Source organism: Schistocerca cancellata, chromosome 8 (assembly GCF_023864275.1).
Source record: "Schistocerca cancellata isolate TAMUIC-IGC-003103 chromosome 8, iqSchCanc2.1, whole genome shotgun sequence".
Taxonomy (NCBI): Eukaryota; Metazoa; Arthropoda; class Insecta; order Orthoptera; family Acrididae; genus Schistocerca; species Schistocerca cancellata.
Genome location: NC_064633.1, coordinates 12,357,435 through 12,369,586, shown reverse-complemented (window position 1 = coordinate 12,369,586; position 12,152 = coordinate 12,357,435). Strand labels below are relative to the sequence as shown.

Below are 12,152 nucleotides of genomic sequence, written 5' to 3'. Positions count from 1 at the left end.
CTGGGAGTGAACAGCGCGCTTTGAAGCGAAATGACAGCAGTCTGTAGCTGAAAGTTTAAATTTAACGACAGAAAATATTTTCACTGTCCTTCATTGTTTTATTAGTTCATTATTACATCAAAGATTTTTTTATAATGTCTACAGATTATATTCAAATACACAAGGTCTTTCAAAAAGGAATGCAAGAGTTTTAAGGCTTTGTATCATTCATTATATTTAACTTACAATTGTAAATAATGTATCAATTGAAAGAGCAAAGCAGTTTTATTTTTTTACCTGTGCGCAAAGAGAAGTGTACAGAACGTCCAAGAGTGACTGAAGAGCGTGTGGCTTTCACGCGTAATGCCAAGAAATCAGTTTGGGAGGTTGGTCGTGAATTAGTAACTCCAGTGACGTCTCTGAGAGATATTTAAGGGGGCGCTTATAACTCTGTCCTTAGTTCTGACAGCCATTACAAGCTCTAAAGCTTACAGACAGCTGTTTCCATGCCAATTTTGCAGACTAAATGTTGCTGCATGACGATGAAGATTTTTTGGATTGTGTCGGCTTCAGTGATGAATCGACATTTCACCTAAGTAGAAATGTGAACACACATGATGTACCCTAATGGCGATCAACAGATCTCCACGAGATGGTATAGTTACTACGACACTCGCCTAAATTTTATATTTTTCGTCATATCCCGGCGGAATGTTTATTTTCATTTTTTTTATGGTGAAGCAACTGTAGCTGATGTTCCTTATGTAGGTGCTCTAGAACTACGGGTCTTTCCTCAGTTGGAAGAAACTGAACCATATATTTGGCAGCAAGATGGTACGCCACCTCACTGACATGACTCAGTGCGAGATTGGTTAAATGATGTTGTACCCTAAAGCTGGATTGGGTGTAAGGGGCCGAATGTCAGAGCTTGTTTTGCATTACCTCCACATTCACACACGGTTTGACTTAACGCGATTTTTACCTTTCGGTATTCATAAAGGTCCATCTATATGTGGGCCCACTACCAGCTAACCTACCAGACATTAGAAGCAGCATTGTTGCAACCATTCCTCCAGGTGTGTGAATAACTAGCATGCCCGACATGTGAGGAATGGTTCACACCGGACATTTGTAAGAAAAATGTTTCAGTTACTGTTTCATTTGATGTATTATTTATAAGTGTAAGTTGAATGTAATGAAGACTACAGAGCATTAAAATCCATATATGGATTTTGAAATACTCCCTGTACTAACAATGACGTGTAAGGCATTTCTTTAAAAGCAATATATACGTAACTTCATTGCTTGTGCCTAATTACAATGGCGTTACGCTGAAACGAACACGACTATGTATGCCTTGATTACCATAATTTCATTAAATACTTTATTTTGAAACAAAATATCCGATCAAAATAACCAAATAAGGGCATAAAAATGTGTGCTACGTGTGTACTCGCAGTGTCGCAGACTTCATTTGTTCATCTGGTTGAGCAGTGCGTAGTAAGAGTAGGACGCCTTCAACAGCTGAAACAAGAAGATTCAGAGTCACCAACGAATGTACAATATAACGACAAAAAGAATCATAAATTAGGTAATGGCTATGTGCGGTGGTTAAATAATATTTGTACTATTTCCCTCGAACTTATTGTTAACAATATGATATGAAAAAAGCTCAGCTGCAATAATTTCCTTTTTAGTGTTTTATATCGTCTAGTTACCGTCTGACTTTAAGCGTTGTGGCGTAAGACTTCGATGATGAAATTTATCTATCTTGGTTTAACAGTTGATGGAACACATCATGAGGTATCATGGTGTCGCCAGTTTTGGTAGTTGAGGGACGTATGGGTGTGAAAACTGTAGAGAAAGACCAAAGTGTGAATACAGCAACCAGGCTAAAAAGAATGTAGGTTGCAGCACATATTCAGAATGAAAGAGGCTTTATACGGGATAAACAGAGCTGCAACAAACCGATCTTCTGACTGATGTCCACAGCGAAACAATGTTGTAATGCTATTAGTTAACTGTAAACAATAGCAATAGGAAAGTATGTTTCTACCTACCACTTTAGTTCATATCGACAGACACAGATATTACTCTGACGTATATGAATCTATTTTATGTCCATTTCTGTACAATAAAAGGACTCTCTTTAATCCCCATTTCTTCAGAGAAGTGTGAGAACAGGGAAAATGTTCAGTAATAAATATAATCAAATATTTATGGATTAGAAATTTGTTTAGTTTCCTTTTTTTGGAAACTACCTGTGCTTGGAAAGGAAGTCAGTTGAAGTGACGCGAAGACTACCTGTGCTTGGAAAGAAATTAGTTGAAGTAACGTATGGAATATATTTCGATGTTAAAGTTATACTGCGATACTTACATTACGAATAAAAGAAAAATTTTGTTCCGGTTTGTAAATTTAGGGTGAACATTCCGCCTCCTAACTTCAGGAAAGAAATTTGCAAACATGGGAAGACACAAGAGTGATAGGACGCAAGGTCAGCTTCTTTATTTATCCACACCTAAAGTTAGTAATATCAGTGTATAGGAAGCTAGGAGAAACGCTACATTACGTCAGATATATGTGGAGAAAGAAGATATACTATATTGTATTAATGGCAATTCATGACCCCTTTAAAAAAGGTTAGGCGTAAAAGATTCAATGTTATGTAAGCCATCTGAAAAATTACTGAACAGAGAGGCGAGTAAGATGAGCAGAGAGATGGGCTGATAATGGCAACATATTTAGAGTTGAATGGAAGGTAACGAGAACTATAACTGTAATTGATGAATACTGCGTTACTTTCATTACGACTCATATGGTTCCTAAGAAACTTCATTCCAAAGCCAGAACAGTATCTTATGAGTACAAAATAAAGCCATCCAACATGTCAATAACGCAGACAGATGATGAAGAAGTAGAAGCAATGTATGTCTTGTTTGTATCTAAATCACTTGAAACAAGAAACAAAACAAATGAACAACAAAGGAGACTGAATACACGTGTGATTGTTAAACAGTCTCCATCTTTATTAGAATTAGATTTTCATTCAAAACAATTCATAATGTGATGAGAGGGGGATCTAAGTTTCTAAGACAAACTTGCAAAGACTAACTCTGTGAACAGTTTTCAAGTTAGTAAATAAAAAGGGAAACGAATAAGCATGTAGTAGTTAAGAACAAATTATACGAAGAGAAAACAAAATGAAGCTTTTAAAACTGCGATATGTACAGGTGTTCAGAGCTATTCCAGTGTAAGAGAGTGACGTATGACAAAGTATACAATAAATGTTAATTCTAATAGGTAAAGCATTAAAGTAATATACTTTTGGGCATTTTAGATCTCTGCTGTAAAATGCTAGTGAAAGGATATGAAGTGAATAAAAATACGACTGTATTAGAGCTTCTAAAATGTGGAAGAACTTTTATCGAAAACAAATGATCGGTTTCAAACCTATGAGTTGCAGAATTGAGCTCAGTGTCGGAAAGGTTTAATACAGTTTGGATAATATGATCACTGGAACAGAGCAGTGCACAAAATACGTAGCTACCGAGATATAACAATACAGTCGATCAGAAACTGGAACGCTAGCAATTTAGTCAAGGAATTACATTTAGTTATGAGATTTCTGAAAGTCTCGATGTACTTCTCTCTTGTAAGCTAGGTAATATATGTTAGTATCGTCAAATGAGATACTTCAATACATCTTAACTAATGAGAAAAAATTGATGTGAAAACCTTATGTATAATCTAAAGATATGGTAAAGTCGTCTGTTGTTATATAAAAAGCAGTTAATCGCAAGGATTTGTAAAATCTTCGTCTGAGATGTTCTCGCTGTATTGAAAATGATAAATCTGAGAGACTGAAGTCCTTTATATGAACTGTTGTTCACCGATGGATGTGAACTATCACGGAAGTGAAAACACAGAAAAGAAATTTGGAAGGAATTGACAGAGGAGGTATGCAAGGGAATTGAATTTGAAGGAATATTATAGAAACGGAAGGGAGCGTACAGCAGGTGAAGATAAGAAGAGAGGTATGATACTGCGAAAAGAATTTTGCAAAGCACTAAAAGACTTAAGTCTATCAGTAGATGACAGTCTATCAGAACTACCAATATCCTTCGGGGAGGCATCCATGACAAAACTAATCCACTCTGAGTTGTAGAAATATGTAATAACACAAATTTTGAAGAAATCAGGTGCTGACAGTTGTGAATATTATCGAACTTTTAGTTTAACTAATCACGGCTGCAAAATACTGACTCTAATTGTTTGAAGGAAAATGGAAAAACCAGTAGAAGCCTACCGTCGATAAGATCGGTTTGGTTTCCGTAGTAATGTAGTAACGCTCTAGGAAATCCTGATCCTACCACGTATCCTCGAAAATACGCTGCAGGAAGGAAAATTTGCGTTTTTAGCATTTTTCAGTTTAGAGAAAGCTTCTGACAATGGCGACTGGAATTAATTCTATGAATTTCTGAAGGCAGTGAGGATGATCCAAAGAGAGTGCAGTTTATTTACATCTTGTACGAAAATCAGACTTGTTTAAGAGTCGACGAACATGACAGGCAGGGAGTGGTTGAGACGTTAGTGACATATTATTCAATCTGTAAATCGAGCAAGTAGTAAAAAGAAGCAGAAATCTCTTAGGACTATTAATGTGTGTTGTTGTTGTTGTGGTCTTCAGTCCTGAGACTGGTTTGATGCAGTTCTCCATGCTACTCTATCGTGTGCAAGCTTCTTCATCTCCCAGTACCTACTGCAACCTACATCCTTCTGAATCTGTTTAGTGTATTCATCTCTTGGTCTCCCTCTACGATTTTTACCCTCGACGCTGCCCTCCAATACTAAATTGGTGATCCCTTGATGCCTCAGAACATGTCCTACCAACCGATCCCTTCTTCTAGTCAAGTTGTGCCACAAATTTCTCTTCTCCCCAATCCTATTCAATACCTCCTCATTAGTTATGTAATCTACCCACCTATTCATTAGCATTCTTCTGTAGCACCACATTTGAAAAGTTTCTATTCTCTTCTTGTCCAAACTATTTATCGCCCATGTTTCACTTCCATACATGGCTACACTCCATACAAATACTTTCAGAAACGACTTCCTGACTTTTAAATCTATACTCGATGTTAACAAATTTCTCTTCTTCAGAAACGCTTTCCTTGCCATTGCCTGTCTACATTTGATATCCCCTCTACTTCGGCCATCATCAGTTATTTTGCTCCCCAAATAGCAAAACTCCTTTACTACTTTAAGTGTCTCATTTCCTAATCTAATTCCCTCAGCATCACCCGACTTCATTCGACTACATTCCATTATCCTCGTTTTGCTTTTGTTGATGTTCATCTTATATTCTCCTTTCGTGACACTGTCCATTCCGTTCAACTGCTCTTCCAAGTCCTTTGCTGTCTCTGACAGAATTACAATGTCATCGGCGAACCTCAAAGTTTTTATTTCTTCTCCATGGATATATTAAACCAAGGTACTTTGCACACTTAATATGAAACATTAAGTACTGACGATTAGTTTCCACCCACTTTCGTCGAATATGCGAAAAGAACATGGAAGTTCAACGAGTGGATACAGATCCCTGTGCGGCCGTCCTAATTTTACCTTTCCGTAGTTTCTCTTACATCACTTCTGACAAATACTGGGATGGTTGCTGTAAAACTACTAGAGCCTATCCCTTGCCTCATCCTTGTCCAGCGCGACGTTATGCTCTGTCTAAAATGAGGAAAATGTTGACTGGAAGGTACCGAGCGAGCTGGCGTAGTGGTTAGCACACTGGACTCGAGTTCGGTAGGACGACGATTCAAACACGTGTCCGGCCATGGAGATTTAGGTTTTCCGTGATTTCCCTAAATCGCTTCTTGCAAATGCCTGGATGATTCATTTGAAAGGGCAAGGTTGATTTTCTACCGCATCCTTGACACCATACAAGTTTATGCTCCGTCTCTAATGACCACTATGTCAACGGGACGTTAAATCCTAACCTTCCTTTTCTTAATGGAAATCGAACTGACCGGCAGGTTTGAGGCCTACGTGACTCTCAATTCGACGCTGGTAGTCCTGCAGGAAACCTCAATACATGCTCCCCTTAACGGAAATCAGACACGGCACGAATGTTCGCCTTGCTAATGGCTTTCTGCTGTTTCCTTTTTAACTGTGCGTGTATGGGTATAAAAGGTGAGATGACCTTAGATGCACCTTACAGGGGGTCACCCACGCTCACACACCAAATAACTAACGTTTCCAATAATATAGCATTTTAATTAAAAACAAAAATACAACGTCTGTACAAGGGATAGTGATAAAGTTGTAAATACATACATATAACAATGACGATATGTGTGTGTATGTGTATGTGTGTATGTTCCTCGTCTCCTCCTAAACCACTGTATCGGTTTCGACCAGACTACGTACACGCATCCCTTCCTGCTGGGCAAAAACTGCTGTTGGTAAGAACCATCCATCTATCGCAGTTCAGGAAATACGGCCTCATAAACAGTGAGAAAAGTGAGAATCTGTCAACTCATGCATGATGTTTAAATTTATTAAGTCTTTGCTACTAACTCGATTCGTAACTCATTTCGTATACAGTATCCACATATGCCGCTGAATGTGCCGCCACATAATTATTGTACGACAGAAAGCTCAAGACGTATGACGTAAACACTGAGATGCACGATAAAACGTCGCATATTGCATTTTGTTAAATGCATGTAATCTTTTTTATTAACGCACCAGTATAGTGCAGACAGCTTGAAACACGTATGTATGCAGGGTATACATTAACAGCGATGGCGAGCCATGAGAGAATCTCTGACCAGAGAGTCACTTATCGTTGCTAGTCTGCGCTTGACCGCGCGAGAGTTCAGTTCCGTTGCGAGGCAGTAGTGGTACGTAGCGAGTCGCGGGAGTCGGTAATTGCTGTTGCGAGTTAGCAGTTGTGTGTCACTAGTCGGCGGGCGCCGACATGGAACTCTGGTCGAGATTCAGGACGAGGTATATTGTTAAATAAGGTAATGAAGCAGCTTTGCGCTCAGCTAATAATGTATTGTAATGGATCTTAAGTGTAATTAATTTGTTCAAGAATCGCCCTAATAATAATTTCGTTTTGAAACCAACAATTTTTAACAAAGAATCCCTTTTTTGAAATGATATTTTCCTTGCATTTCCTTAAAGACAAGTTTTACTTAAATTAAAAAAAAAATGTATATTTGCGATGCATTTCCTCCAAGCTATGGCGAAAAATAAGAGCAGATGCAGTATTACTGAGGTAAAAATTTGAGTTTAATCAGGGCCTAAAGATCGACATTTCGGTCTATTTGCGTTTTCATTGTCAATGAGATTTCATTTCTTATTAAATTGACTTTCATTTTTTTTGGGGAGGTTACACTTGGCACTATGTCCACTGACATTTAAAATATTTTCATTTACATTTTTGTGGGGGAGGTTACACTTGGCGACATCCGGTCCAGGATCGTATTTCGTTGAGAATCTTCTGAAAAGTAGTCAGAAATCTGCTCTTATTTGCTTTAATATAATTAGCATTTGGCGCAACGCTTTTACTAATTTTGTGACTTTCTTTCCTCAGATCATCGGCAATTCGTTGCTCTGTTGTATTTTTGTTAGTTGCTTTTTGCATTGTGCTTATTTCATGTGTGAATAATTGTGACTATAGTAAAAATGCCGCGAAAGACTGTGAATAGTGTATCGCGAGGTATTATGAATGAAATTACCGACTTAAGGAACTTCACCGATAGTTTTTGTGACGCGCAGTGTAATAATGACAATCCACCGTTTACTGACAATCATCCTACTGATGAGCAAACGAACTCAGTTGTCTCCTCTATTAATTTGACGACAATTGATGACGCGGGGGCTCTATTGTAATGAGCGCTGCCCAGCTTAATACACACGGTTTGGAAAATTCAAATAATGTACAGACAAATTTCTCTAATGAAAATGGACTGTGTACTGAAAGTACGACGGATCCATATAATTCCGAAATAGTGACCGACAGTGTACATTCGACTGGCAAACCTTTTTGTAAATTACAGAATGGCCAAATGGTCGCACAAAACGTGACAATTGCAGATACGCAATCATACAACACAGAGAATAGAGCAGGTAGTGTTACCTTGGAACAAATTATGGCAATATTGCTACAACAGGGTAAACAATTTAATGAAAAATTAGACAGCAATTCCAAACAACAGAATGAAAAACAAGACAAACTTAGTGAAAAATTAGACAACAATTCGAGACAGCTTAGTGAACAGATTAAAGCCGTTGCCGCGCAGTGTCATGATACTAAGGAACAGTTTCGCGAGGAAGTTGAGGCTTGTTCAAGAAAAAGTAGCGAAGAGATTAGATCTGTTGCGCAAGAATTAAGGGAAATGCAAATAGCTGCAACAGAAACACTTAGAGACGAAATTAGCGGAGTCGCTAAACAATGCTCTGAAAAGACTACACAGTTACGCGACGAGTTTAAAGCAATGACAGCAGAACTTTCGCGCACAATGGATGAAAAGATTGACGCGAAATTCGACCAACAGAACACTCAGATTGACGAACGTTTTAATCTTCACATAGAAAACAGTAATACACGTTTCCGTAAATTTATACAGGATCAAAATAAAGTAAAACGTCAAGTAATGGAAACAATCGCTGCTCAGAGACAGGAAGACAAACGTAAAATGTTTGCGAAAGCAAAAACATACGTAGACAACAATATTGCTACAGTGTCCGACAAAATTAATACCATCGAACAGTCGAACGCGGAATTACGTGATGAAATTTCTGATCTTAAATCAAAAACAGATACACACACAGTAGATATTCAGACAGTGACAGACAGATTTGAACAATTAGAAATAACACAGGATTGCGATGTCATCAAAGCTGACGTTAAAAAATTAAACGAAACCACACGTAGATTACAAAAACAGATTAATACTTCTGACATTAAAAGCGATGATCAGGTAAAAATACTGTCTGAAAAATGTGATGAATTGGCCAGTCGTATTGACGCTATTGAAAGTAATAATGACAGCAAATCAGACGATACTTCACCGGTTTCATTTAACCAAACACCTGAATTCCAAAATCTACAACAGACAATCAATGAAATCGATTCATCTAATAACACATTGCATAGAAAATTGTCGAGTTTACAGCAAGAGGTAGCAGAGATAAAAAATATTTCAGCTAATAACAAACCACAGCAGACGCCACTTAGCGAACATTTGTCAGATTCACGCAGTGCGTATAATTTGAGTGATCTACAGAGAGTACGGGACTTAGATTCCGAACAACCACAGTTCAACAGATTCTCTTACAATCCAGAACCTGCTCCATCATACAGAGACGATAATTTTGGTTACAAGCATTTTCTGTCAGTGAGAAAATTTAAAGTATTTAAGAACGGTAGAACACAGATTCACCCCCTGGAGTGGATACAACAATTTAGCTTAGCTTTTCCACCGACTTGGCCCGTTACGCATAAACTTCAATTTATTTGCAGTTTTTTGGAAGGCGAGCCGGCAACTCGTATGAGACCGATCGCGAGGCAATGTTATTCAGTAGAAGAATTTCAGAATGCTTTTCTGTCAGCGTATTGGTCGAAGACGACACAGTGCGGAATTAAAGATCAGTTAATTAGTTTACCAAATTATGAGAACACAAATTTTCCCAGTGTGACGCAATTTTTTGAGCACATGGTGCAACAAAACCAGTATTTAAGTGAACCTTATAGTGAATCTGCACTCATACAATTATGCATTTCTAAATTACCAAGGTCATTAAGAGTGTCACTTCTAACGGGTCAGCAGAAGGAAAACATTTCAGCATTCAGAGATCTATTGCAGCTTTTAGAAGTGCAGCAATCAGATTTTTCTTTCGTAAATAAAAATTTTTTCGTATAACAACCAAGGTCAACAAACATACAGCAATTATGATCAGACACGTAATTTCAATAGGAGAGGTAACAGACGCTTTAGGACCGATAACCACCAAAACTTTAATAACAGACAAAATTCTAATTATCAATATCGTCAAAATTTTGAGCAACAGGAATCACATTTTGGTAACAATAGACGTTTTTCTCCGCAACAACATCAAAACCAGTCGGTTAGCGTACCTAACCAACAATGTTATGCACAAGGTCAGCCAAGCTTTAATGTTTCGCCGCGTGCGCGTACAGTCCCTGATACAACAAATAGTAACGCACGGCAGCAAGGAAATAACTATGTACAGAGAAGACAGTATTACAATTCCTATCGCAATGCACCGTATAGGAATGACTATCACGACAGACGTAAAAATGATGAGGGCAGTTTTCAGCGTACATCTAACAGTCGGTCATATCAGCAGCAAAATTATCCACAAGAACATATTCTCATGAATGAACCCGACAGTAGATTTCTTCCAGAGCGTAATACGTCTGTAAGAAGTAATAGAACAGATCAAATAGTAGAAATGCCACAGAATCGTCCTGACAATAATAACACGTCAGATAGAATCTGACTAGATACTGTACAGGCCGCATCTTCCAGTAACACAAGCACTTCTTTTAACACGCAGAATGTTGTTCACGAAAATGTAATTACTTTTGACGATATCCGAGACACTCTTTTACAGGAAAGACCAGTTGTTCAAAAAACTATTTCACACCCTGTCATCGAAATTAAAATTGGTTCATCGAAATTCTCAGCAGTAATCGAATCTGGCTCACCTATGTCAGTAATAAATGAGGAGACTTTCAACGAGTGTAACAGAGAGAATACCTATCCTACATTACCACTAGGCAAAACGAAAGTGAAAGGAGCAGTATCGAAAAAAGGAGTAGACGTTAAATTACAGACACATTTATCATTTTGTATTGCAGGTCACACATTTCACTCAAATTTTTGGATTGTTCCTTTATTAACAACAGACGTTATTTTAGGTACCAATTTTCTCGTACAACTCGACGCAGTGGTTGATTTTCAGAATTCCTATTTAATGCTAAAGGATGAAGATGTACAATTGGCTTTAGAATTTCAGCACTCACTATCTGCGGAAGAACAAACAATTAATCGTACAGAGGTCATTTCCGTAACGCGTAACATAGACTGTAATTCCACACTGTTCACAGATACGTACGTATATAACTATAGCACTCCAGACGAAGCTGACTACGACGTAATGCAGATGATTTCTGATAAAGTTAAACAAAGCAGTGCAAATACAGACGACGAACGCACGCAACTACACAAAATTCTTTTACAGCAAGCTCCAGTTTTTGACAAAATTCCTGGTACTATGTCCGGTTTTATGTATGAATTTCAAGTCAAACAGCATGATACATTTAAAGCTAAACATTATCCCATTCCATATATCCATAGAGAACAAGTTAAAAAGGAATTGCAGGATACGCTTGACCAAGGAATTATTGAACCAGCAGTTAGTCCGTACATAAACCCGCTGCATATTGTTAAGAAAAAAGATGGCTCACTTCGCCTTGTACTTGATTCACGTCACATTAATGACATAATTATTAATGAAACAGATCGACCACAGACATTAGAGGAACTGTTACAGAAATTTCACGGTACTGCTATTTATTCTACATTAGATTTGAAATCGGGATTTTGGCAAATTCAACTTCATCCGAATTGCAGAAAGTATACAGCTTTTCTCTGTTATGGTGACTGTTATCAATTTTGTAAATTACCGTTCGGTTTAACTATTTCATCTGCAGCTTTTATTCGCGATTTGAACACAATACTTCCGACAGAACTTAAAGACAGAATCACGACGTACGTAGACGACATTCTTATTGCAGAAGCTACCTGGTCTGAACACAATATGATTCTAGAACGACTGTTGCAAACTTTTCATGCGCAAGGACTTACAGTTAATCTTAGTAAATCGCACTTTGGTAAAACTTCTATAAAATTTCTTGGACACGTAATTTCAGCAGAAGGCATTGCGCCTGTTCCGGAAAAACTTCAAGCTCTACGTGACATTACTGTTCCTACAACGAAGAAGCAATTACGCAGCTTTTTGGGTTTAATTAACTTTTTTCGTAAATTTATTCACCACTCTGCTTTAGACACACCTAGATTATGCCAATTAACAGGTAAAAACACTATTTGGTCTTGGGATAAGCAAGC

General features: G+C 37.8%; 1 protein-coding gene across 1 annotated transcript in view; it reads right to left on the bottom strand.

Annotated features, from left to right (window-relative positions):
• Positions 1 to 1,415: 1,415 nt before the first annotated feature.
• The window catches only part of LOC126094966 (odorant receptor Or2-like), a 210,509-nt gene continuing 199,772 nt past the window's right edge, over positions 1,416 to 12,152 (bottom strand). Inside the window, exon 7 of the mRNA XM_049909620.1 lies at positions 1,416 to 1,503. Within this exon, the coding sequence (XP_049765577.1) occupies positions 1,450 to 1,503 (54 nt within the window). The 3' untranslated portion in view covers positions 1,416 to 1,449. The remainder of the gene's footprint in view (positions 1,504 to 12,152) is intronic.